Raw genomic sequence first — 27,725 nt, 5'->3', positions numbered from 1 at the left:
TCCCCTAGGGGACTTTTTAATGGAGAATGGTATTAGGAAACCATGATCTGATTGCTAGTTGTTCTCATTGCTATTGGGTTGTCATTGATTTAGGCCCTCTCTGCTCTCTGAAGATGAAGCTGAGGAATTCACACACACACACACACACACACACACACACACACCCCCCTATCTATATTTTTATATATATTGAAATTATGAGTTTACAGTGATGCAAACAATGCCAACCCCAAATCCTACAACTAGTTATACTTTTTCCCTTTCCATATTTGTAACTCCTGTCAGAGCAGGGAGAAGCCTAATTCCCATTATTCTCAATGTATTACTAAATAAGCTCTTATGTAATCTTACTGGATAAACTCTTATGTAATCTCTGATCACCACTGCTTTCCTCCTTTGTACATGTCTTCTGTACCCTGCTTGAGCTCTGACAGTTCACACTAGGTTCCAACTGCCAGCCCACCTTTCCTTGAATGTTGTCCTCATCCGTTTCCCCAGACTCCAATATCTTCTGCGTTCTCCATCTCTCATCTACCTCACAGACAACTACCTTGCTCCCCTCCATGTAGTGGACTCAGTTATTAAAGAAGTGAAGGATGGAAGAAAGAGCAAAGAATGAAGGAAGAGGAAAGAAGAAATGGGCCCAGTATAGGCCAGTAAAGAAAGCCTATACATTTTAGAAAATTCTAAAACTATTAGAAAGTTAAACTGAAAACAAGGAATATCTTCAAAGGTCTGAGAAAATATCACTGTAGAATTGCGTACTCAGAGAAACTATCAGAAATGAAAGCAAAGTAAAAGAATTATAGAAAAAAGTTTATTAAAAAAAACACGTCTACCAACAATAAAAAATATTTTACAACGATGAGAAAATGCATATTTTTAAGATTATATAAAATATTTACCAAAGTCGGTCATACAATAGGAACTAAAGGAACTGCCCCAAAATGCTGTTAGATAAGGAAGAATACTCTTAGAAGAGTTGAGATGCAAGAAATAGTGAGCAAATAAACTGCTGACATATTGGGCAAATTTAAACAAACCCTGATTTTTATAAAGAATGTTATATGTGGGGTTTAAAAACTGCTTGACAGCATTAATTAAAATGTGTTGAGCTGGGCTCAATAATAACTGCTGGGCTTCCCAGGTGGCGCAGTGGTAAAGAATCGGCCTGCCAATGCAGGAGACACAGAGAGGCTGGTTCCATGCCTTTCAACCCTGGAAGATTCCCTGGAGTAGGAAATGGCAGCCCACTCCAGTATTCCTGCCTGGGAAATATCAGACAGAGGAGCCTGATGGGCTACAGTCCATGGGGTGACAAAGATTCGGACAAGACTGAAAAAGTATGTTTGTATGACTTAAAGTAGTAACTGGTAAGAACTTTAAACCACAATTACACATTTTCAAAACAGTGGAAAGAAAATATGAACTTAGGGGAAGAAAAATCTTACTCCAAAAGAAATCAAAAGATAAGAAATATACAAGTATGTAAAATAGCACAAAATGAGAAAAACAGATGCAGAGACAGCAATAACAACATGTAACGTAAAACAAAATAATGTATAAAAATAATGTAAATAGACTTAAGTTCTTTAAAGACAAAGTTTGTCAGACCGAATCTAAAAAAGGCCTAGCAATATGTCATGGCTAAAACATGAAGCCGTCGGAGGAAGCTACAGCAGAGCCAATGGACCGGGTTCTTCCACTACCTTTCCTTTCCTACCTATCTAGCTTCGCCTCCGACTTTCTTCAGCCTCTCCCAGGTTTTGACCCGGTCCATTCCCGCCCCCAAGTCCCTCCTCAGCCCCTTTCCTCCGCGGCGGGAGGCGGGGAAGCGAGGAGGCTTAACGTCCAGCCCGTCTCCCTACACCAACCGGCTCGCTCTCCCCGGCGGCCGCGATGATGTTGCCGGGGGCGGGCCCCACACTGTCGCGCTCTATTTCTCGGCCCGCCTTTCCGCGATTGGTGAGGAAGAGCGTACGTCACGCTGCCTATAAAAGGAAGGGTTTGTGACGCAGGCGCGCCTCGGGGAGCGCCGATTGGCTCTCTTGACGCGAACGCTCGGTGGAGGTCGGAGTCGTGCCGCCGTTCTCTCCGCGACGAGCGCCATTGCTCTCTCCTCTTCAGCCGACGCCACCGCCGCCTGTGCTGCGGGACCGGCTGTATGGTTAGGCCACAGTCTTTAATGAGTAAACTAAGTCCTTCCTGTGGTGGTGTTGGTCACGCATTTATGGAGTTTCTGAAGGTCCCCGGAGACTACTGCCAGGCACAGCACGACCTTCTTGAGGAGAAGTGAACTGTAAAAATTCATCACTGCTCCACCCAGAAGCCCCCGTAGGAGTGTCACCCTGGACACAGACGTGTGTTCTTGAAACCATCGGAGCCTTTTACAAGAATTCCGACCCGGATGGGGTAAACCTCGGTGCTCTTCCTTTCCATTGACTCAGTCTTACTGAACTGAAGGATGGCTTCGTGTTAGGAGGTTCGTTTCATTTTCTCATTACTCCCAATTTTGTATCTAAAGCATTGAGAATTTCGAGTGGGGCATATTGGAGTAGACTTCAGTTTCTTTACATCATTTCTGCGTTCAGAAATTTAATTTTTTTTCCCGTAACCGTATCGATTTTTTAAAAAACTAAGTTAACATGGCTCCACTGAACCGCCCAGCTCCTGTGGAAGTCACATACAGGAACATGAGATTTCTTATTACACACAATCCAACCAGTGCAACCTTAAGCAAATTCATAGAGGACCTTAAGAAGTACGGAGTTACGACAATAGTAAGAGTGTGTGAAGCAACTTATGACACTGCTCTGGTGGAGAAAGAAGGCATCCAGGTTTTGGATTGGCCCTTTGATGATGGTTCATCACCCTCTAACCAGATCGTGGATGACTGGTTAAGTCTTTTAAACATTAAATTTCGGGAAGAACCTGGTTGTTGCATTGCTGTTCACTGTGTTGCAGGTCTTGGGAGAACTCCAGTGCTTGTCGCCCTGGCATTAATGGAAGGTGGAATGAAAAATGAAGAGGCGGTCCAGTTTATAAGACAAAAGCGGCGTGGAGCTTTTAACAGCAAGCAACTTTTATATTTGGAGAAATATCATTCTAAAATGCGGCTGCGCTTCAAAGACTCCAGTGGCCATAGAAACAACTGTTGCATTCAATAAAACTTGCCTGCCTCATGCTGTTGCCTTGGACACGGAACTTGAGACAGGACTTAATTTATCATATATATTAGCATAGGCTTAATGAAGGACAAGTCTAATGAAGCCTCCCATAGGAATACTGAAATGACACAAGCGTGACAAAATTGTAGCCTCTTTAGCTTACTACTATTCCCATGCCAGAAATAATATACAAGAAACAGAGATTAGGTACCAAAATACTCCTCAGCAAAATACTGGGATATTTTTAATATCATGTAGACTAAAAACCCAAGGAATTAAGAACAGCACTGTAAACCATATGAGGTTTATTCCTCTAGTCATCTCAAATATCACAAGTAAGACCTTTATGGTTATTTATCTGCTCCTATGTTTACCACCTGACACATGTACCTGTGTACATCAGGTTTGTGTGACAATTGATTCTGTTGAATTCTTACTAGGACTTATGGTGATTACTGTTTTTCTATAAATCTCATTTTGTGCTGTTGTGAAAGGCTCCAGTTTGAAAAAAAAATCACATCTCTGAAAGTTCATGTAAAATATACATCATACAGAAACACGTGTGTGTTTGTAATATTTTTAGACAAAAAAAGCTTTAGAGTCAATCTGTTTACACTTGGGATGCAGTTTTGAAGGGGAGGGCCTGAAGACAGAATGGGAAGAGGCTATGGAAAATTTGTACTAGAAATTCCATGTTGCCTTAATCTTGTGCAGGATGTATAGAATAGTTCCTTTTATTTAGTAAACTTTAAAAAGGGAAAGATACTTTGTAGCTAAAACATTTCTTAATTATAAAATTTTTGAATGTCTTGTAGTTCTTCAACACCTATTGGAAGTTATTAACTATTATTTTTAAGTGTAGTATTTTTTCCTTGTCTTTTCAACCAAAATAGAAGAGAGTGTCTACTACTGAACTGATCAGATATCTAACATTTTATGATTTTGAACTGTTGTAACTTAATAGATACTTGATACTTTGTTTTATTATGGAATTCATAAAACAGTGGTATGTATCAAGGTTAGTTCAACCATAGATTCATAGTGTGTGGAAATGTAGTTCTGTGGGAGAAATAATTTGTTAGTATTTACCTTTCATCAGCTAGTACAAAAGCTTAAACATCTAAATAATGAATTCTAGGAGAGCGAGACAAACTAAGCAAGATGGTATAGCTGTGTCATTTTTAGTAAAAGTAGAAGCAAAGGCATGACTAGAGATAAAATCATTACTTAAAATTTCAAAAGTTCACTTCAACAGAAAGTTACAACAATTCTAAATTCTATGTATCGAATAACATGGTTCAAAAAATCTACAAAGCAAACATGGAAAGAACCACAAGGAAAATGGACAAGTTTACCGGATGATAGGAAATTTTATTATTTTTCTTTCAGAAACAGATCAAGTAGAGAAAAATTAGTAAAGATATAGATTTGAACAAAACAATGTTTGATCCCATGAACATAAGGACATTTCATCCAACAGTGAGCATCCATATTTTTCTAAGAGTATATGAAATATTAAATTTGACTGTATATAAGATCATATATAGTTTCAGCAAAATTCTAAAACATTTGAATAATACAGGTTTTCTGACTACAATTAAATTAGAGAAAAAAGTTACATTGGAATTTTGAAAATCTGTGTCTAGAAACTTCCACTTCTAGACAGGACGTAGTAGGTCATGGCAGCCCAACACCTTCTCTGCAACATCCATAAAAATATGGGTAGGTTTCAAGAATCATATGTTTAAAGATGTACGAGAGCTGTGAGAGCAGCATGGACTAGGTGAACAGGAATTCCGAACAGGAAGGAGTTCTCCTGAGGTGAGTGGCCGTTTTGTTTGCCGGGGGCATTTACTAGGACATATTTGCTGGGACATGGACTAAGGATCAGGCTTGGTTCTTGCAGCAGGGTCTCTACTGAGGGAAAAAGAAACCCAGTGAGGCTTCTCTTGTCACTTTGGGGCTGGTGCAACAGATTGGAAAATTGAGAGGTTTGGGCAGTTTCATGTTGCAGGTCAAGTTTCTCAGGAAACAGGTAGAGGTTTGCACTTGGAGGCTTACTGGAGCATCATCTCAACAACACTGTGACGGAGCAAGAGAACCAGCATGCTGCAGAAGCCGAATGGTGATACATACAGATGCAACAGTAGCATTAGCCAATCTCCCAGGGAGCTGTGAAGCTGGGATGGCCATTTAGGGATGTCCACAATTGTGGCAAGGGGCTTGGACCTTTGGACTCCAGTCATTAGATGCAGGCTGTCCCTGGGGATGAGGGTGTAACCTTGAATGAAGCATCATCTTTCAGTCAAGTGCAGCTCCCAGGCAGCGCTGTGAGCCTGCAGCTGATAATACTGTTAGAGGCTGGCCATGAATGCGTGTTTTAGACCATGCGAGGGATCTGGGTGGTACCGCCACAGCATCCACAGATACAGCCACTATACTGAAGGACACTTGCTGAGTTCTGGGACCAAGTGTGAGAGGCTGGGGAGTTAGAATGAAGGTTTTTAAAAGATGGAGGGAAATTTCCCTCAACTTCGTAGTGCCTGGGAGACAAAGCCCTGCTAGAAGAGGTTCTAATTTTCCCCAACACTTGGACTGTTTCTCTCTCTCTCTCTCTCTCTTTTTTTTTTTTTTTATTATAGCCATTCTGGTGAGTGGGAAGTGGTATCTCATTGTAGTTTTAATTTTAATAAAACTAATGTTAAACATCTTTTCATGTACATGTTAGCCATTTGTAATACATCAACTCAAATATTTTATCCATTTTTTTCAGTTGGGTCTTGTCATCTTACTGAATTGTAGAAGTTCCTTATATATTCTGACTCCAATGCCTTTATCAGATAAATAATTTGCTAATACTATCTCCCAATTTGTTACCTGTCATTTTCTTTCCCTTAATGGTTTGTTTCAAAGTACAGAAGTTAAAAAATTTAATGAGGTACAATTTATCTATTTTCTCTTTTATGGATCATGCTTTTAAATTGTATCTGAGAATCTCTTCAATCAGTCACAAAGACTTTTTGGCTATGTTTCCTTCTAGAAATTGTACAGATTTTAGCTCTTACATTTAGATCTGTGGTCCGTTTTGAGTTAATTTTTGTATATGGTGTGAAATAAATATCTCTTTCTCTATGTGTGTATATATATATTTACATGTGGATATCTAGTTGTCCCCAGCATCATCTCTTCAAAAGACCATCCTTTCCTCCACTCAGTTACTTTGGTAACTGAAAAATCAACTTACCATAAATGAAGGACTCATTTCTGAATTCTCAACATTGTTTCATTGATCTGTATGATTACACAGTCTTAATTACTGTAGCTTTATGGAAAGTTCTGAAATTGGATCATGTACATCATCCTTTTTCAGAAGTTTTTACTATTCTAAGTCCTTTGCATTTGCATATAAATTTTAGGATCAATGTGTCAATTTATACAAAAAATAGCCTGTAGGGATTTTGATAGGTATAGTGTTGAATTTATAAATAATTTGGAGAGAACTGCAACCTTGATAGTATTGAATCTTAAACATGTACATGGAAAATTTCCCTTAAGTTTAGTTTCTATCTTCAATGTTTTATAGCTTTCATTGTGCAAGATTTGTACCTCTTAAATTACATATTTTTTTCTTTGTGATGGTATTGTGAATGCAATGTTTTCTTAATTTTATTGCTAGTGTTTACTGCTAGTCTGTGGAAATACAGTTGATTTTTGTACATTGACTTTGCTTTCTACGAGCTTCCTAAACTCATCTGTTAGGAGAGAGAGAGAGGGAATGAGGAAGGGAGGGAGAAAGCAAAGCAAGTGCTGTTCTGTTCTTTGGCATTTTCTGCTTACAAGAATATGTCATCTGTAAATAAAAGCAGTTTTACTCTTTTTTCCCCCCAATCTGAATGCCTTTACTTTTTTTTTTTTAATTGAATTGGCTAGACCCTCCATGTTGACCAGAAGTGGTTCCAGATCTTAGGGAGAAAGTATTCATTCTTTCACCTTTAAGTATGATGTTAGCTGTTGGTTCTTCATCAGGTTGAGGATATTCTCTTCTATTCTTAGTTTGTTGAAAGTTTTATCATAAAACAGGTGTTGGGTATTTTAAAATGCTTTTTTCCACATCCATTGACATGATCTGGTGGTTTGTGTCCTTCATTCTAGTAAGATCATGTACTATATTGATCAGTTTTTAAATGTTAAAACAACTTTGCATTCCTGAGATAAATTCCACTTGTTTGTTGTATTTAATTCTTTTATATTGATACATTTGGCTTGCTAATATTTTGTTTAGACTTTTGCATCTATATTCATGAGGGATATTGGTCTGCAGTTTTTGTGTGTGGCTTTTTATCTGGTTTTGACATCAGGGTAGTACCAGTATTATGGAATGATTTTGGAAGTATTCCATTCTCCATTTTCTGAAAAAGTTTGTGAAGGATTGGTATTATTTATACTTTAAATATTTGATAAAATTCACCCATGAAGAATTCTTGGCCTGGGTTTTTCTTGGTGGTAAGATTTTGAATTACTAATTCAATTCTTTGATTTTTTTATAGGTCTGTTGATTTCTACTCTAATCTTTGCTTGCTTTGAATTCTGTTTGCTTTTCCTGTTGTAGTTTCTTAAGGAGAAACTTTGTTATTATTTTAGGACTTTCTCCCCCCCCCCCCATTGGCATTTAAAGCTCTAAAATTTCCCTCTAGGCACTATTTTTAGCTGCTGCTGTTGCTAAGTCACTTTAGTCGTGTCTGACTCTGTGCAACCCCATAGACAGCAGCCCACCAGGTTCCCCCGTCCCTGGGATTCTCCAGGCAAGAACGCTGGAGTGGGTTGCCATTTCCTTCTCCAGTGTATGAAAGCGAAAAGTGAAAGGAAAGTTGCTCAGTTGTGTCTGACTCTTAGCGACCCCATGGACTGCAGCCCACCAGGTGCCTCTGTCCATGGGATTTTCCAGGCAAGCATACTGGAGTGGGGTGCCATTGCGTTCTCTGATTTTTAGCTATAACTCATTAATTTTTATTTTTCTTTATTTAATTCAACATACATAATTTATCTTGTGATTTCTTCTTACCATGACTTACTTAGAAATATACTGTTTAATTTCCAAAGAGTTGGAAACTTCCCATTTTCTTTTTTACTGTTGTTTATTTCTAATTTAGTTATTAACTCTATCCAAGAAGACAATGGCACCCCACTGCAGTACTCTTGCCTGGAAAATCCCATGGATGGAGCAGCCTGGTAGGCTGCAGTCCATGGGGTCGCTAAGTCGGACATGACTGAGCGACTTCACTTTCACCTTTCGCTTTCATGCGTTGGAGAAGGAAATGGCAACCCACTCCAGTGTTCTTGCCTGGAGAATCCTAGGGACGGGGAGCCTGGTGGGCTGCCGTCTATGGGGTCACACAGAGTCGGACATGACTGAAGTGACTTAGCAAGAAGACTTCCTGGAGTCAAATGTATTTGCACTCCAATGATGAATGATGTCTCCAGGCAGAAAGCTGGTTGAACTGAAATGTAACAAAGGGCAGAGAAGCAGAGGGAAGGACTTTACAGGCAGAGACCAAGCATGTGTAAGGGCACAGGCCTGAAAGCGCATGTGTTCAGTGCCAGCAAGATGATCCCTGTACTTGGAACACAGGAAATGTAATTATCTTCTTTTTGTTTCCATCAGTATAGCTAAAGTTGGTCATTTTAGTTGATCTTGTCAACCTGTTTTGGTTTCACTGATTTTCTCTACTGTTTTTCTTTTCTGTCACATTGAGTATAAAGAAGGTGCAGTTGGGATACAGAGGAAGTGGTGGGACAGGATGTAGAAAAGATAGCTGAAAGGCTCCCTGGTGTTCAGATTCCAGCTTCACTCTTCAGCCCCTCTTCTGATCATGAGAGGTTCTTGGTATGAGGCCACAGATTACAGAACAGGGATGTTTCCTCAGGGTATTCTTGGCTGAGCACCAGCACCCAGGAAGGAGGTGTTGGAAGAATTAGACCTAGGCCGGGGGTGACGTGATGTCTCTGCTAGTCACTCTTCCAGGATCCCAGGCGCCCCCCTGGCCTGTCACTGAGGGGTGGCACGTAGGGCTGGCTCATGGTGGGCAGTGGAGACCCTCAGGCTGAGCCGGCAGCAGGAGGGCAGACAGTGGTAGGTCCCTGGGCATGGATTGTTCTTTCCGGTGTCACTCAATGAAAGTGGAGGCTGGATGCTGCCATGCTGGTAGATGTTTAGCAGGGTCTTCCATTATGGGGGCCGCAAGCTCGTCCCCCCCCCCCCCCCCCGCCCCGCAACCCTCCTCAGGGCTCTGCTGGACACCAGGGAGGTGAAGGCTACAACCAAACCTGGTATAAGAGACACGCAGACTGACAGCCTTCTGTATGAAAGCTGTTCCAGTTTGCTGAACTACTTGAGAGTGTGAAGGCCTGGAGAGTTCATCCCTGAGTCAGGAACAGGAAATCAAGTCTTCCCTCATGCTCCCCACGGTGCCCTTCCCCTCACAGCCTCTCTTCTGCCTTGGTTTGCTGCCCGTCCCCACCCACATTTCTCTGGTTTTCCTTTTGGTAATAACCACAAAGGCATGCCCACACTCAGCAGCCCACAGGGCAGTGACCATTTCTGACTTGTGACTTGCTTTGAGCCAGACACTCAGCCCTCACGCCCTCTGAGTCTTGAAGGGTGTGTATTTGTCCAGCAGAGACTGAACTCCCTGGTGGGTGGGTCGCCATGAAGCCTTCTCTTATGCCCTCATAGGAAGGATCCTCTCCCTTCTCTGAGCACACGACCTTTATCTGCAGTTCTTTCAGGGGCTTAACCACTTTCTCCCTGATGGCAAAATGCCTTGTGCCCATATCTCATCTCCTCTACTAAACCCCAGACCTTGTCAAGGCAGATTCTAGATTTCCACAAGGTCTAGCCAAAAGTTGGCAATTGGCGGATGAAGACATTCTTGGGAAGGAAGCCTGAGGAGGGTTACAGGAAAGTGAACCCAAGGCCTCCTTCAGGAACAGAGCTCTTACTCATCTTATGCCTGGGCCTCTCCCCTCACACCAGAAAGTTCAAAGGAAAAACACAATGACAAGGATGGCCATTTTTGAACCCATTTATATTGTCAGTGTTACCCTGGGCTTCATCCAGCCCTATCCCAGCCTTTGAGGTTGCATCAGATGGTCTGAATATTCATGGCTTCCTCAGGCCAAGTGTAGCTGTCCAGCGTAAAGGAGTCATATTCTGGAGTATAGACCAGGGACCTTACAAAAGCCTCCTTGTCCTCGGGCTCTGGGTAGTAGGAGGCCAGGTTGTGTTTGTACGCGAAGTCGAGGACCTAGGGAAAAATATGTGTGATTGAGGAACTGGCTCTAAGGAGGAGCCTGCCTGAAGACCCTCGTTTGGGAGCTTGTGGAAGGGGATACACCCGCGGCAGGCATGTGGCCCCTGAAGCCACTGGAGGGGAAGGAGCTAGAGCTTTCTGCCTCATAAGGGAGCTCTGACACAGTGGGATAAACATAGTCTGGGTCAAGAGGATTCAGGCTAAAGTCTGCTTCTGCTTCCGACTGCCTGTGGGTCCTTGCTAGTGATGCCATTCTGGCTGAGCCTCAGTCCTCACATCTGTGAAGTGGGGGTAATGACAGCTTCCTCTGGCATGGTGTGAGGATAAAGCTAGGTAGCAGGCAAAAGTGTTCAGTGCCTGATACTTTGTCTCTCCTAAACGTGGCTTGAATTGGGAGAACAGCTTGGACAATGTTCTTTGGGTATTAGCTTTGGCTTCACAAAAAAGAGGATGAAGCTAAATATCCCTGAAAGGAAGGAACTGGACAGGGTGGAGCTGGACTATCAGCTGGACAGTTGGGCTTGAGGACAACAAGCCCCACAGTCTGATTCTGGAACCCACACAGGACAGCTCTTGGGGAGTGTGTGCTGTCTGTCATGCAATGTGTTTTCTGAAATTACTCTTAAAACTCTTAGAAAATGTAAAACATGTATTAATAGAAATAACGGTATAATAAACCCTCGCGTATTTGTCATCCAGATGCAACAATTATCAGTTAGGTCAGTCTTTAGGGCGCTGTGTTCTGGTTCTCTGAATACCCATCATCTCTGCATCGTCTGTTGGGTGACATTTATACTTAGACTATTCCAAGAACTTGATCACCCCGTGGCCCAGCCATCCTGAGAGAAAGAGAAAGCATGAGCATCTACTCTGGCCAGAAAGGTGCCAAGTGTGGAGCTTTTTCAAGCTGTTCTCTTTTAATGTCCTCCAAAACTCTGGGAGGTGTTTAGTTGCTCAGTCCTGTCCAATTCTCTGCAACCCCGTGGACTGTAGCCCGCCAGGCTCCTCTGTCCATGGGAGTCTCCAGACAAGAATACTGGAGTGGTTTGCCATCTCCTTCTCCAGAGAATTTTCCCAACCCAGAGAATTTTCCCAACCCAGGGATCGAACCCACATCTTCTGCTTGGCAGGTGGGTTCTTTACCACTGAGCCACCAGGGAAGACCCAAAACTCTGGGAGAGAGGAATTCTTTGGAAAAGAAGGAAACTGAGGCTCAGGGAGGTGCAGTGATTGTCCTGAGAAGCCTCTGCTACTGACTGGCAGGGCTGGGACTCCACAGCCCAAGCTCTTTCCATGATGCTATGCAAGCTGACCTTTTTGTATAAATGGGCACTTATGATTCATTAAAAAAAAAATCCCACCCACGTTCTGGTCTACAAAACTATGGACTTTGATGACCTTTCTGCCTGGTGTCTGAGGGGAAGTGCAGGAGCTTCCCAGAACTGCCCTGAGTGGGTGTCGGGATAGGGTTCGAGCTCCAGGCCAGAGTGTGTCAGCAGCCTTTGGGGAGCAGGCAGTATAGGCCAGGGAGCCAGGACATGTCCAGCGCTGCCCTCCCTTCAGTCCCCCTAGAGTCAGAGGGAGTTGACAAACGCCGCTACCCGTGTTACGGGGGTGAGGAGCCCCTTACTTTGATGGCGATTCTCAGAGACACGTCTCGGATGGTGCTGAGGGGCGGGTACAGTCTCCCCTGTGACAGATGGTGTTCAGAGACCTCTTGGGCAATTTGCTGGGGAGAGACAAGGGAGAGGAGTAAGCTGATTTTCTGCCTTTCCAGAACAAGCCTGACCCAGTACACTGGAGACTCGCCTTGCCCCCACAGGTGGCCAGTCACTGCCGTTTCCACTGTTGTCTTGCCACTTCGTGGCCCTAGGGTGCTTAAAGCTTAGGCTTACAACAAGGACGCATCCTTTATGTCCTTTGAGACTAGCTGAGGCTTAAAACAACATGAGGCGCTCTGAATTCTGAAGGAAAATCACTAGGGCCAAGATGAATAAACTAGTGACTCGCAGAGCAGCTGGTAAAGAACCCGCCTGCCAGTGCAGGAGACGCAGAGGTGGATTTGATCCCTGGGTCGGGAAGATCCCCTGCAGAAGGGAATTCCGACCCGCTCTGGTGTTCTTGCCTGCAGAATCCCATGGACAGAGGAGCCTGGCGGGTTACAGCCCCTGCGGTCGCAGAGTCGGACGTGACTGGGCTGGCTAAGCACGCGGGCACAGAGCAGACTCCGGGACCCCCCGGGTGGCCTAGCCTGTTGCCTTGGGACGCCTGAGTCCCTCGCTTCCTAAGCTGCAGCCCCTTCCACACGCTTAGGAGCATCCTGGGCGTCCATCATGACCGTCCTGTGTCTCTGTATTCAGGGCTCCTTGATTCACCGTCCCAGCCCTGGCCCTGGTGAGGACTGGCTGCTTCTCCACCGAGTGACCCCACAACGGGCAGTACCTGCTCCCTGCATAAATGCTCCGAGCCTGCACCCTGGGACGCCCTCCCTGCTCCAGGGTTGCTCTCTGAGGGGCAGCCCTCCCCCGCAAGCCTCTTCCTCCTGCTGGGGGCCTGGTGCTCAGCCAGCCTTGCAGAACAGCCTCTTTGATGTGGCTCTGAGTGCACCCCCATCCCGCCTTCTTGTGTCAAGTTTCAATCTGGGGAAAAGCCACATGAGAAGTCTTGTGTCCCGGAACAGACCGGGAAAGCAGCTGGTCTTGCTTCAGAGTCGGGCAGACGGGAGGGACATGGGCCACATTTTCATGCTTGGCTTTCTCCTTTCCACTCAGCCCAGCCTTCACAGAGCCCTGTGACTTGCCAGGCTCTGCACTAGGTGCAGAAGGGCATGGCGGAGAAGCCAGTCTTTTCCTTCCTGGAGGCTGGTGTCAGTGGAAAATGAATGATTAGAGTGATGGCAAGGAGAGGGGACAGACAGGCGCAGAGGAGGGCAGGGCCCAGCCCTCCAGGGGCCCCGCTGGTGGTCCAGCGGTGGAGACCCCATGCTTCCAGTGCAGGGGGTTTTGTTGGTTAGTCGCTAAGTCATGTCTGACTCGTTTGGGACTCCATGGACTATAGTCTGCCAGGCTCCTTGTTCATGGACTTCTCCAGGCAAGAATACTGCAGTGGTTTGCCATTTCCTCCTCCAGGGGATCTTCCCAACCCAGGGATTGAACCTGAGTCTCCTGTGTTGGCAGGTGGATTCTTTCCCACTGAGCCACCAGGGAAGCCCTCCAGTGTGGGAGACACAGGTGGATGCAAGTTCAGTCCCTGGTTGAGGAACCAAGATCCTACATGCCTCGTGGTGAGGCAAAAAAAAAAAAAAAAAGAAAATGAGGCAAGGCTGGTGACATGGGAGAGGAAGATGGAGCAGCTAAGGTAGAGGCAGGCAGCAGAGAGAGAAGGGTAAGACCCTGTTCAGAGAGAAGAGCCAGGCGCAAACTCACTCTTAATAAAAAAAGGCGTCCAGAAGAAAAGACAGAAGCTAAGACCTGAAGGGCCAAGTGTGAGTTCCTTGAAGAGAGGAGAAGGAATAGCACACGAAAATTCTTTGGAGAGGAGAGCATGACTGTGAAAAGGATGGATAGGCCGATGGCAGGGGGAGGGAAGGAGGGCCTGGGATGAACCGCGTGAAAGGGTTTGGACTTTCCTGGGAGCACCAACGAGCCGTATAAAAGTCTGAAGTTTAGGAGACAAGAGGGCCTGCTCCTGGCTTCGAAGGATCCTCTTTGTGGAGCCGTCAAGGATGGATTGATCAGAGGGAAGCAGGATTCCCAGGGATAGATCTGCAGCTAGAAAGCTCCTGCAGTGACGAGTTAGATCGCAGTAGGTGTGGTTGCTTCTAAGACGCTGGGCATTGCCCATGCTCTGATGCAGCTTCAAGGCAAATTGCCTGGGGCCCTCCTGGCGCATTGCTCACAAGCCAGGTGACCCGGGGCAAGCAACTTAAACTCTCAGTGCCTGTTTCCTTGTCTATAACACAGGGATGATCGCTGTATTTTACCCGGCTGTCAAGATGACGAGATAGTGCATGTAAATCTCCTAAAAGACATATTACTTTTTATATAGAGAAATCAGATGCAACTGAAGTTATCTTAATTTAAAAGCACCCTTTTCAGAAATGTAACCTGCCATGACTTTGAAGACCAGACTGTCAGCTCCAGGGAGGCAGGGGCCTTGTGCTCATAGCAAGTAACTGAGAAGTAGATTGAGGAGGGGTTCCTGCTTAATTCATGGACACTATTCCAGAAACTATGGAGCGGAACTGTCCCACAGCACGAGGTGGGGCTTGGGCAGATGTCTCTAGGGGTTGCAGAGGAAGCCTCTGGCAACCGTGTTTCTGCACAACAGGGAAACTGCTTGCAGGCCAACTCCAAGCAGAAAGTGACTCTTCCTATCCAGTGGGAGTTTCAGGCAGTTCTGCCCATGATCACCAAAGCACCACCACCACCAATCAGAGCAACCAGAAGAAATACAAACACAAAATACTTAGATAAGAGGGACAGAGAACCACAGCACAAAACCAGAGCTAGTGTGCACGAGGCTTGCACGAGGCTGACGGGCCTCCAGGAGACATAGGAAGAAGGAACTTAGTGCGTGAAGCAGTTAGTTTCTTGGGGGGCTCATAGGAGCAGGGCTGGGTATGGCTGTGTGGAAGCCGTTCTGTGTCATACTGGTTTAGGGCTCTCCCCAGTGCCCTGGTGAGAGGGGAATGCAGACACAGGCCAGAGATCACAGCTGAGCCTTTGGAGCTCACTGGGAATGAATGTGTTTGATATTTGTTAATAGTTTTCAGAGTCCTTTGGACTGTAAGGAGATCAAACTAGTCAATCCTAAAGGAAATCAACCTGAATATTCACTGTAAGGGCTGATGCTGAAGCTAAAGCTCTAATACTTTGGCTACCTGATGTGTAGAGCTGACTCGTTAGAAAAGACCCTGATGCTGGGAAAGGTTGAAGGCAAAAGGAGAAAGGGGTGGTAGAGGATGAGATGGTTGGATGGCATCACCAACTCAATGGACATGAGTTTGAGCACACTCTGGGAGATAGTGGAGGACAGAGGAGCCTGGTGTGCTGCAGGCCACAGGGTCGCAAAGAGTCGGACACGACTGAACGATAACAACAGTTCAGATTAGCTTAACTTTCCAACAGAAACATTTCTATTGCCGTGGTTCCGCAGAGTGAAGATAAATGTGAAGTGCCTGGTATTTAGTAAGCGACTGATAAATGTCGGCCACTGTAACTGTTATTAAAAATCATTATTTTGAATGTGGGCTGTCATTCTCAGTGAATTGTTTCATTGTTTTCACTGTGTCCAGTACAGAGCCCTTCTGGGAGCTTTTCTAGTAAGGTACCTGGGGCAGGTGTACACCCACATCTGTGCTCAAGATAGGGGTACTCAGAGCAGGCCAACCCAGCCTGCAACCTTCCTTATAGAAAGCTGCCCTAGTGGGGCTTATTTTGCTCCCGGTTACCAGGAACGTGGCCAGCACCCATGGTCGGAAGAATCGATTGCTTGTCATGGTTCATGAGCCCACTGTTTGAGGTGGCTTTGGTGACATTTCTGTTCTTGGCAGGCACACGAGTACTGCCGGGAGGCAGGGAGCCCCACCAGGTATGTCCCCTCAGTGGCAGGGCCTCCTGCCAACACCCCCTCCCACTGACTCTTCCCTACCCAGCTTTGTGCCCCTTAGAAACCCTGTGTGTGTTTTCAGAGACGTTCAAGCCTCAAGGTGACCTTGAGAAGCTTGACATTGGAGCCCTTTGGAGAACCACTGAAGGACTTAGGGGGCAGGGAGCAGCAGAAACAAGACGGCGTCTTCAGGGATCAGGGCAGGCCCTCCCGGGAGTGCGCAGGAGCAGGGAACAGGGATACCTCTGCCGTCAGGAGGAAGATCTCATCCGGGATGTGCCGGATCCCGCCGGCGATGACTCCCAGGGCCACGCCGGGGAACACGTAGGCGTTGTTGCCCTGCCCGGGAAAGAAGGTCCTGCCATCCTCCAGAGTCACGCTTGGAAAAGGACTTCCGCTGGCAAAGATCCCTCGGCCCTGGGGGCGGGAAGAGAACCAGAGACGGAGCTTGGAGACGGGTTGCGGGAGTGATGGTGGCCTAGTCTGGTCTCCCGAACGTTGACCCCTTCTCTGGCTTCTCCCGAGTGCTCGGCGTTCTGCTGCGGGTGCTGAAAGCAGGCCTGTTCATCCGACCGGAAAGCCGAGCTCCCACCGAGCTCCCACCGGGCTCCCCGGCGGCCACAAAACCACCGGAAGGGGAAGGCGTGCCTTTCTAACTTGCCACCTCCCCAGAGAGCCAAGCCAGGTGTGCAGAGTCTACCAGCGCCTCGAGTTCTGGTCAAAGCTCTATGTGAGGGGACCCTGGGCACCAAGGCATAATGGTAAGAGCCGGGGCTTTGGAGCCAGACCTGGGTTTGGGGGCCAGCTCCATTTTTCTCCCCACCCTATTCATAGGGTGACTCATAGTCACTGAGTCCTCTCAGCCTGGGGCAGGAAGCACTCCCCGCTGACCTCGGTGACCCGGTAGCACTTCTCAGCCGTGCACTCGGCCTTGCTGGTGGGGTTGCTCAGGGCAAAGATGATAGGGTGCTCGTGGAAGGAGGCCATGTCCCTCAGGATCTGCTCCGTGAAGGCTCCTGCGATGGCGGCAACACCTACGGGGAGAAGGGGGGTAGTGGGGATGCCTACACTTTATAAACACCCCATTCCTCTCCTGGTGGTGCTGGCAGGCAACTAGATACAGCGCAGAAGGCTCAGGAGTCTTGGGGGGTGTCATCGGCCATGGGGACAACAGAGGATGAGAGAAAAGGGTCTTCCTGCTTGAGCTGGCTGAGACCCCCATTAAGTCCTAAGGGACCACTGGTCTGTCCCAGGCCCCTGGCCAGTGAAGATACACCTGTGAAGGCATTCCTGGCCACTGCCCTTTAGGGTGGGCTGCTCCCCCCAGGAGAGGGGTGATGCCAGGGTCCCCTCCAAGGAGCTCATTTCATCTTGGTCAGTGAGACCAGCCTGCGTTTTTCCACTCTATGGAGTAATTCTGCATCATGAAGCCCAGCGTGGTGCCTCCGTTCTATGGTTCACATTCAGCAATACCTCAATAAAACTCAATAACTCAATAAAAGCACTGAATTGGACGTGAGGAGAAAGAGCTGCGTCTCCACAGGTTGCTGAAGCCCCCTGGTTGAGCCTCAGTCTTCACCTGCAAGTCAAGAGAATTAGCTGGGCTGAGCAGTGGGCCGCCCCCTCCTCCTACCTATGATGGCTGTGGGCTTCACCAGCCTCACCACCTCCTCCAGGGAGTTCACTTCGGGGTGGTCCTGGGCAAACATCTCCTTTTCATGGTTCAGATGGCTCCTCCCCTGCAGGGAAAGGAAGAACACGATGCAGCTGTGATGATGAGAACCACCGGGTAGGGTGGGGATGTTCCGGAGACTCTCAGAACCTTTCCTGCAGAGCCCTGTGCTTTGGGCTGAGCTGTCAGAAGTGCTGAGGCCCGTCCTCTAGATTGGAACCTAAGGTGGAAGCTAAGGATTTGAAACATGAATGTTGTGTGTGTGTGTGTGTGTTTCTTTAATCCAAACCACATATGGAGAATCCAATAAAGCCTTTCTTTGAGCTGCTCGGGTCGTGGCTTCCTAAGCCAGGACAGAAAGGCTCAGAGGAAACACCTGAGTCTAACTGAGACTCTTGACCCCGAGACATACAACACACAGGCCCAGTGAGGGATGGGGGCTCAAGGCACCCAGCATCGGGGTGTATTTGATAAGAGCCATTAACCTCCCCACGGGGTCACAAAGAGTCAGACACACGATGGAGTGATGGAACTGAAACTGAAATTAACCTCCCCAGTGCCTCCCTGGTGGCTCAGATGGTAAAGAATCTGCCTGCAGTGCAGGAGACCCGGGTTTGATCCTTGACTCAGGAAGATCCCCTGGAGGAGGGCATGGCAACCCACTCCAGTATTCTTGCCTGGAGAATCCCATGGACAGAGGAGCCTGGTGGGCTACAGACCATGGGGTCGCAAAGAGTGGGACATGACTGAGCGACTAACACTTTCTCTTTCATTAACCTCCCTATAAATAAGAATAAGCTGGGATCCAGAACTGGCTTGCAATGGCTGGCTGTTCCCAGTGAGCTCGAGATTCTTTCCACTTCTTCCTTTACAAATTTTACTGGAGTCTAGTTTATTTGCAGTGCTGTGTTAATTTCAGATATACAGCACAGTGATTCAGTTATACATGTGCATATATTCATTCTTTTTCAGGTTCATTTCCCATATAGGTTATTACAGAATATTGAGTGGAGTTCCTTGTGCTATACAGTAGGTCCTTGTTGGTTATCTATTTTATACATAGTAGTGTTTGCATGTTAATCCCAAGCTCCTAATTTTTCCCTCCCTCCCATAGTTCCTTCCCTCCCATATTTCCCCTTTGGTGATGGTAAATTTGTTTTCCAAATCTGTGAATTTGTTTCTGTTTTACAAATAAGTTCATTTTGTGTGTGTGTCATATTAAAAAATTAGATTTCACACAGGAGTGATATGTGCTATTTGTCTTCCTCTGTCTGACTTACTTCACATTGTGTTAGATTCCTTCCATGTCTTCACATAGGAGGCAGTGGGTCACAGGCTGGTCAAGGATGACTCCCCTGGGTCAATTGGTCCCACGAGAACCGGAGTGAGAGTGGCAGCTCTGACAGACCATGGAGGAGGGGCAAGCTCAATTGAGCAAAGTGATGATGAAAGGTGGGCAAGAGGCAAGCGCAGCAGCCTGCACCCATGCCTGGACCACGCAATGGAAGGCTCTGGGGCAGGAGGCGGGGTCCAGGTTCCAGTCCCCTCCAGTGGGAGTCTGCCCTGAGAGGGTCTGTTGCTGCTTGTGGGGGACTCCACTATTCTTGGCTGAGACCCTCTTGTTCCCATCTCTGTCTTAAAAAAAAAACCTCTCATGGACACATTCTATGTTAGTGGAATTTGGGGAATTAAAACATGGAGCTCCGAGTGAAATCCTAAGGAAGGAGGCCATCCAGCTGGGCCCTCAGCACACTGCAGTCAGAAGCTGGACTGTCTCCCTTACTCAGTCCTTCACCAATGCCTCAGATATCATGTTCTTATCACATGCTGGACACGGATATCAAGACTTACAGCCTCATGGGGAGGGAGACCAGCAGAGGGGTGCCAGCCCCATAACGTGACAAGTGTAATATCAATACACGAAGGGCAGACGGCAGTTTCCTCTAGGAAACTAACTAAGACCTCGATGCTCAAGGAACACTGCTTGAAGGAGGTGACAGATGGGGCTGAGCGGGCGTGTGGGAAGGGAGATGGGCACTCGTTCCAGGCAGAGGAACAACATATGCAAAGATGGGGAAGAAAGGGAGCATGTCACTTTGGGACAACTGTGGTTTAATACGGCTGGAGGTGAGTGCAAGACAGGAAGCAGGGAGATGAGGCTGGGAGCAGGAGGCAGACACACTCGCACGCACATTCAAAGCTTTTGGACAAGAGTGTTAAGGCTCCTGCGGGATGAGTCATTTGCTGTGGAGATCAGGACACTGCTGTCCTGCTCTCTATTCTGTCTGAGCAGTTTGCCCCCTGGAAGATCTCCTCTAGTCCCCTTCCGAGAGTTGCAGGTCTCAGGAAACCTGCAGGTCTCCAGACTGACAGTACCTTGACAATGAGCCCCTTGGAGTCCACCATCCAGATCTTCCTTGTGGCCTCTGCTTTGGGTACACCTTCTTTCTCTAGGGCCATGACAAGGAGGTGGGCAATGCCCATGGCTGCCTGCGAGGTGGTGTTCAGACAAAAGGCCAGAGCTACTCAGGATTTATCAGACACTTTGCCAAGATCCTCCCTTCCTCCCCCACTCCTCCCAGGAGGCCTTGTTAAGGCCCTGCCTCGAGATACCCAAATGGTGGGGCCCAGGCGGGTGCAATGATCACCATGCTTCTGGGCTGTTTGCTCTCCTCCGGAGCCCAGAAGGCATCCCCTTGTTTCTCCTCCCCGTATTCTTATTCTCCTTCTGGAGCGACTGTAGAGAGCCCTCGGGGGGACTTACCTCACCAGCACCTTGGAAAACAAACACGTGATTGGAGAGCTTGTTCTTGGTGATCCGCAGAGCAGCCAGGATCCCTGCCACGGCCACAGAGGCTGTGCCTGCAACAGAGTGGACTGAGATGACTGTCTGGCCGCCGGGCCCCACCGCCAAGACCCTTGGCAGAGTTCTCCGTACCTAGAACCTGTGATGGAACAAGCAGCTTTCCCTCGCCCTCACAGAGTCAAGCCTGTAGGCATGCAGGGTGTGCAGCAACTCTCTTTCGCATAATACTCTGCACGCAGGGGTGTGTCATAGCACTCCAGTGCTCCAGAACAGATATTAACAAATATTGTTGCCATGAAAGAGAGGCAGAGCTGCTGAGGGAGCAGATCCTTCAGAAATGAAGGTCTGGGTCATCTTACTAAGGGACACTGGCAAGCCGAGGTCTTTGTCTGAGAATAAGCAAACATGGCACGGGAGACTGAGGAAGAAATAAATAAACATCAACCATGGCTGCATGACTGGTGATAGAAACGAGGGATGTAGTAACCATGCAAAATTTCTTCCTTGACTATCATGTGATTTAATGGTTCATATTAACTAATTTACTCTCTCTTTTTCTTCCTCTTACAAGTTTTGTTGAAGGTTAATTCTACAATTCAGCCTCTCAATAACCGAGTTTTCAAATGTGACTGAGTTGGAGGAGTAGTTAATCTTGCCCAGATTTGGGCAGTGTGACTATCTTCCAGATATAAATATGTGGATTGAAAAAAAGTGCACACTGTCAGAGTTGAGAGTTAATGCTTATTTGGGGGCAAAATGAGGACCTTAGCCCGGGAGACAGCCTTTCAAATAGTTCTGGGAACTACTCAGCAGCGATGAGGGGGAGGTCAGTATACATGTGATTTTAGGGAAGGGGGCACTGCAGTCAAGTACACATTTTGGCAGGAAGGCTGCTGCTAGTCACCAGAAGGTTATTCCTGGTCACGAGAAGCAGATGTCTCCACTAATGACTTTATGCTTTTGCAGATATGACAAGATGCAAGAAACTGGGTTCATAAAATCTTCTCCTGAAAGTATCTACCTATCTGAAGGCCTGTTCTGCCTGTTTCTCCCAGGGCACAGAGGACCCCATCCCTGTCGCTGCCCTGAACTCCTTTCAGGGTGTGTTGAATGTTGGCGACTGCAGGGGCCAGAGACTTCATTCTTGTTGAAACAGACGGTGAGCGACATTCTTTAGCTGGTAAACAAAAGAACTGTGGAGACTGCCTCTCCCCATTTCAGGGAGAAGGTAAGAATGTCTGCACCAGCTGGAAAGATAGTTGCATTTTATTAGGCATTTTGTTAGAATTGTTTATATTGTCATCTGGAAGTATCAATGTGTAGAATGGGTGTGCACTGATGCTGAACATCCAAAAGGGTGGGCTCTGCCAGTTACTGGATAATTGTTGTTCCTTGGTCTGCAAACCACTTTCCAGCCTTACCAGTTGGCTTTATGGCGGGCTATGCCAATAGGGGGTGCCAGGGGGTGACCGAAAGGCTAAATGAGGAGGGAAAGCACACTTTTTTCAGCATCATCCCCACCTGGGAAGATTGCTTGGTAAAATGTAAGACATTCAGTTAAATCTGATTTTTAGATAAACAAGAAATGTTTTTTTTTTAGCATGTGTTCCATGCATTATTACATAAATATTCTAAAAACTTATTTCTCTGAAACTCAAATTTAGCTGATCATCGGCATTTTTGTTTTTGCGAGATCTGGCAACTCCATTGCCTTGGGTTGTTTTTTTTTTTTACTCTTACAGCAGCAGTTTGTTCCAGAAGCAGTGGTTAAATTCACTTTGCACTTTGTCCATTACTTCTAGAACTAACCTCATAGCGCTCCCTACCTCATCTTCCCTATGTTACCCCAGCCTATGGGGGTGGTAGCAGGTCCTTAGTATTTCTTCTTGGCTTTTCAGTTCTTTAATGTATAATCCACAAGTCTTTATGTCAAGTTTTCTCTGTTAAAACCACTGATTTAGATGCTGACAGAGTCACAGTAAAGTACCTGCAGCTGGCAATGCTAAGCATTTAGGATGATCAAAGAAAAGGAAATTCAAGTGGGATTGTTTATGGCTGGTTAAAATTATACAAATAAAAAAGAAATCGATATTATCTCTGGCTGGTGAGGGAGGAGGGAAAAGAGTAAAGTCCCAGCCCACATTCCATTCTAAAGAGCTACAATCCTTTTTGGAAAACTATTTCCCAATATAAACCAAGGCATAAAATGTTTTTGCCCTTTGACCTCATGCTTCTACTTTTGGGAATCTATGTATGAAAAAAATCCAAAAGGTATGTTGTAGGGTATTTATGACACTGTCACTTATAACACAGAATGACTGAAAAAAAACAAAAAATCAACAAAAGAGTGACGTTTAAGTAAATTAGCTAATGTAGACCCTGAGTAGGATATTGCAGCCATTAAAAATGCTCCTTATGATAGCAACATAGAAAATGCCATGTAACTGACAGCACAGATTATTCAGAGTGCTTTATAAGTCTTAATGTAAAGACATTTAATTGTATCATAATCATCCCCATTTTACAGACTGGGAAAGTGAGGTATGGAGCAGTTTGCTGAGTTGGCCAAGATCACATAACAGAGCGAACTCGGGGAATCAGGCTCTTGGGCTGGTGCTCTTAACCCCTCCTATACATCACTTAATTAGTTGGAAGGATGTGCGAGCATGCTCAGTCGTGTCCAGCTCTGTATGATCCTATGTAGCCCGCCAGGCTCCTCTGTCCATGGGATTGCCCAGGCAAGAATACTGGAGTGTGCTGCCATTTCCTACTCCAGGGACTCTAAATAAACACATTCACTCGCTGTGGAGATGCTGGGATTGAATCCAGGGCCTCATACATGCAAAGCATGTAACTAGTTGGAAGGAAGAGAACATTAAAACAGTCTACATAACCATGATTCTAACTGTATCAAAATATACACACAGAATCTGGATGGCACTGTAAAATAGTAATGATTGCAGGGTGAGAATAGGAGTGTATTTTTCATTTCTGTGTCCAGTTTTCCATTGGACAGAGAGCAAGTTTTCACCTCATCTAGTTCTATTTCAGGACAGCCTTCTGCCTCCTGAAGAAAGGCAATGAAAGAATCCCAAAGAAAGGCAATGCTGAAGAGTGTTCAAACTACTGCACAATTGCTCTCATCTCACACACTAGCAAAGTCATGCTCAAAATTCTCCAAGCCAGGCTTCAACAGTACATGAACTGTGAACTTCCAGATGTTCAAGCTGGATTTAAAAAGGCAGAGGAACCAGAGATCAAATTGCCAACATCAGCTGAATCATCAAAAAGGCAAGAGAATTCCAGAAAAACATCTACTTTTTATTGACTACGCTAAATTCTTTGACTGTGTGGATCACAACAAACTGTGGAAAATTCTTAAAGAGATGGGAATACCAGACGACTTTACCTGCCTCCTGAGAAACCTGTATGCAGGTCAAGAGGCAACAGTTAGAACCATATGTGGGACAATAGACGGGTTCCAAATCAGGAAAGGAGTCCGTCAAGGCTGTATATTGTCACCCTGCTTATTTAACTTCTATGCAGAATACATCATGAGAAACACTGGACTGGAAGAAGCACAGGCTGGAATCAAGATTACCCGGAGAAATATTAACAACCTCAGATATGCAGATGACACCACCCTTATGGCAGAAAGTGAAGACGAACTAAAGAGCCTCTTGATGAAAGTGAAAGAGGAGAGTGAAAAAGTTGGCCTAAAGCTCAACATTCAGAAAACTAAGATCATGGCATCTGGTCGCATCACTTCATGGGAAATAGATGAGGAAACAATGGAAACAGTGAGAGACTTTACATTTTTGGGCTCCAAAATCACTGCAGATGGTGATTGCAGCCATGAAACTAAAAGACACTTGCTCCTTGGGAAAAAAGCTATGACCAACCTAGATAGCATGTTCAAAAGCAGAGACATTACTTTGCCAACAAAAGTCCATCTAGTCAGAACTATGGTTTTTCCAATAGTCACGTATGGATGTGAGAGTTGGACTATAAAGAAAGCTGAGCGCTGAAGAATTGATGCTTTGACACTGTGGTGTTGGAGAAGATTCTTGAGAGTCCCTTGGACTGCAAGGAGATCCAATCAGTCCATCCTAAAGGAAATCAGTCGTGAATATTCATTAGAAGGACTGATGCTGAAGATAAAACTCCAATACTCTGGGCACCTGATGTGAAGAACTGACTCATTGGAAAAGACCCAGATGCTGGGAAAGATTGAAGGCAGGAGAAGGGGACAACAGAGGATGAGACAGTTGGATGGCATCACTGACTCAATGGACATGAGTTTGAGTAGACTCTAGGAGTTGGTGGTGGACAGGGAAGCCTGGCGTGCTGCAGTTCATGGGGTCGCAAAGAGTCAGACACGGCTGAGCGAGGGAACTGAACTGAACTGAGCTAAACTCTGCCTCCCGAAAGAGATGTACCAAACATAGAACACCAGGTGGCGCCAGAGATATTTCATCAGAGAACCTCTCAAGGACCCTGCCTTCTTGATGGCGCTTGTCCTCCTTGGATGTCAAGTATCTCTGTGGTTAAACCTGCAGGCTGAACAACAGCTTACCTGCAGAAATTCATTGCTGGATGGAGAGCATGACAGCCAACAATGGTACAGATGAGGAAACTGAGGCCAGAGAAGGACAGTGGCTTCCCCCGTCAGTCACCAAGTAAAGTGTAGCAAAGCAGGAAGTAACGCAGGTAAACCCGGGGTGCTGTTCCTGCCCGCTTCCTGGTCTGTGCAGCTCAGACAGCCTTTCCTGACTCTGGAGTTGAAGGCAGCAGCAGTGGCCTCCTGGGCTTTCCCTGTGGAGGGGGGTGGGGGGAACCTGCGAAGCAGGTGGTAGTGGAGGTAGGGAAGTGAACTTAGGCCATGGACATAATTGTTCAGCTGTGACTCTGGAAGTGGTGGAAAACACAAAAGCTAGGGAAATCTGATCGAAAAGAGTCGAAAATGTTCAAAGAATACAATGGCAACCTCTCCGAATTGATTGTTCTCACCATGACCTTGGCTCTGTGCTATGTATATGCTTGCCTGCATTTATTTCTTCATTTATTGTTTACAACAACTCTGGGAAATAGGTACTACTGAGCATTCTTTTTTTTTCTCCCAGGCCCCTCTCAGAAATGGAAAGAAGTTCAGGAAAATAAAAACAGCCAGGAGAAAAGTGAATTCTCTGACCATTAGGCCTATAAAACCTCTGCCTCCAGTCCGTACACTTTGCCTTTCCTCCTGTTACAGAGATGAATGATCCCTGCTCTTAGCGAAAGCCACCTCTGGGTGTGGACTGGACCCTGCCAGGTATACCTACTCCAGGAGTTTGCTTTGTAATTCTCTTCCTTTTCCTCCTCTGGCATCCTCGACTGCTCCCTTTCTAGTGGACCACTGCCATCAGCATGCAAATACGTCGTCAAGTCGCCATCCTTAGAAAGCCTCTTCTTGACCCTATGTAGTTGCCACCCCATTTTTTTTGTTGCTGCTGTTGTTTAGTCGCTGAGTCGTGTCCCACTCTTTTGTGACCCCACGGACTATAGCGTGCCAGGCTCCTCTGTCCATGGGGTTTCTCAGGCAAGAATACTGGAGTGGGTTACCGTTTCCTTTTCCAGGGGATCTTCCTGACTCAGAGGGTGAACCCATGTCTCCTGCATTGGCAGGTGGGTTCTTTACCACTGAGCCACCTGGGAAGCCCGCCCTGCCTCTTACTTCCCTTTATAGCCAAGTTCCTTTATAGAGCTTAATATACTCATTGCTGGCTTCCCTGGTGGCTCAGATGGTAAAGAATCTGCCTGCAATGCAGCAGACCTGGGTTCGATCCCTGGGTCGGGAAGATCCCCTGGAGAAGGAAATGGCTACCCACTCCAGTATTCTTGCCTGGGGAATCCCATGGACAGAGGAGCCTGGTGGGCTATAGTGGATGGAGTTGCAAAGAGTCAGACACGACTGGGCAGCCAACACTTTCATACTCATGGTCTGCATTTCCTTGCTTCTTGGTCTCCCTGAAACCCAGTCCCATCCAGCGAATCTCCTGTCTTGATGCCACCAGTTCCTCCCCCTTGTCAAGCACAGTGTCAGTCCTCAGCCCCGCTCCTCCCTGACTTTTCATTACCATTCGATACTGGTGTTCATTCTTTCCTAGGGGAAACTCTGTACGTGGCTTCTGGAACCTCATGGTCATTGGCTCCCTTGCCGGCTACTTCTCATTCTCCTTTCTGGGATCTTCCTCAGAGGACATCCTCTGAAGAGGCCAGTGACCCTAATCACAGTCGAGAACTCAAGAGGGAAAACAGCAGTTCTCAAATCCTGTGTTAGAAAGTTTGGCAAATAAAGTCATCTCCATCATTAACTTTCATTTAAGTTTCATAAAGTTTCATTAAAGTTAATGAGGAGGAGGAGGAGGGTCTTGGGTTATGCATTAAGGATTTAAAAACAGAGAGGAAGGAAGCTACTTAGCTTTCTGGAATCAATCACCTAGAGAAGCCCGGGGTCCAGGGTAACATCGCTTGCGCCCACACATGCCATGGGCAGCTGAAGGCATGGTTGTTTGTTCCTTGTTCATGATGAAAGAAAAACAAATTTTCCTTTTCAGAGGGAGCTTTCCATAATTGCACTTCCCGCAAACTGAGTACTGGAGGTTGTAGGAACAGAAAATAGCATAGGAGGGCAAGCTGAAAATGTAGTTGCTATTGGGCTTTTAACAATCACTTTTAAATTTTATTTATTTTTAATTTTTAATTAATTGTCACTTTTGACAAAGTTGAAGAAGGTTCTACCCTAAACCATGGGTTATCAGAGAAAAGGGGAAGAACTGGCTATGTCTCAGGTGAGACGAGGCTGCCATCCTGGGCAATGAGGACAGGGAGTTAGGCTCCGCCACGGTGTGGCCAAGGGGCCTGGAGGCTTGGAGCCGGGGCACTGGGAGGCCTCTTGAATAAGGTTGGGCCCACTTTCACAAGTGGGCTGGTCACCTTCTGGTGGCTCAGATGGTAAAGAATCTGCCTGCAGTGCAGGAGAGCTGGGTTTGATCCCTGGGTTGGGAAGATCCCCTGGCGAAGGGAAAGGCTACCCACTCCAGTATTCTGGCCTTGAGAATTCCATGGACAGAGGAGCCTGGTGGGCTACAGCCCATAGGGTCGCAAAGAGTCGGTCACGA

The 27,725-nt window shown here is 46.4% G+C and overlaps 2 protein-coding genes and 1 long non-coding RNA gene across 6 annotated transcripts in view; 2 read left to right on the top strand and 1 right to left on the bottom strand.

Annotated features, from left to right (window-relative positions):
- Positions 1,504-3,217, top strand: LOC102184974 (protein tyrosine phosphatase type IVA 1-like). Of its 3 annotated transcripts, none has more exons than XM_018042742.1 (2): positions 1,504-2,768; positions 2,838-3,217. In XM_018042742.1, the coding sequence occupies exons 1-2, from the start codon at positions 2,646-2,648 to the stop codon at positions 3,165-3,167; spliced, it is 453 nt and encodes a 150-aa protein (XP_017898231.1). In that variant the 5' UTR covers positions 1,504-2,645; the 3' UTR covers positions 3,168-3,217. The 3 variants fall into 3 exon arrangements, with proteins under 3 accessions (XP_017898231.1, XP_005699495.1, XP_017898230.1); XM_005699438.2 differs by having other exon boundaries at positions 1,504-2,981; positions 3,039-3,217; XM_018042741.1 differs by having other exon boundaries at positions 1,504-3,217.
- Positions 10,233-27,725, bottom strand: part of ME3 (malic enzyme 3) — a 226,641-nt gene continuing 209,148 nt past the window's right edge. The window contains exons 9-15 of one of the 2 annotated variants that reach the window (XM_018043261.1): positions 20,524-20,621; positions 20,136-20,249; positions 17,721-17,826; positions 16,979-17,121; positions 16,331-16,504; positions 12,108-12,206; positions 10,233-10,471 (exon numbers count right to left, since the gene is read on the bottom strand). In XM_018043261.1, coding sequence (XP_017898750.1) covers positions 10,310-10,471; positions 12,108-12,206; positions 16,331-16,504; positions 16,979-17,121; positions 17,721-17,826; positions 20,136-20,249; positions 20,524-20,621 — 896 coding nt within the window. In that variant the 3' untranslated portion in view covers positions 10,233-10,309. The remainder of the gene's footprint in view (positions 10,472-12,107; positions 12,207-16,330; positions 16,505-16,978; positions 17,122-17,720; positions 17,827-20,135; positions 20,250-20,523; positions 20,622-27,725) is intronic. The other variant, XM_018043262.1, reaches the window with a different exon arrangement.
- Positions 24,904-26,924, top strand: LOC108634230. The gene is made up of 2 exons (XR_001917493.1): positions 24,904-25,876; positions 26,712-26,924. It is a non-coding gene; the product is annotated as an uncharacterized LOC108634230 (long non-coding RNA).

Source organism: Capra hircus, chromosome 29 (genome assembly GCF_001704415.2).
Source record: "Capra hircus breed San Clemente chromosome 29, ASM170441v1, whole genome shotgun sequence".
NCBI lineage: Eukaryota > Metazoa > Chordata > Mammalia > Artiodactyla > Bovidae > Capra > Capra hircus.
This window is presented reverse-complemented; position numbering and strand designations above follow the sequence as displayed.

Excerpts from the sequence above, each read along its gene's own strand:
- LOC102184974 (XM_018042741.1), top strand. The coding sequence starts at position 2,646 with ATGGCTCCACTGAACCGCCCAGCTCCTGTGGAAGTCACATACAGGAAC.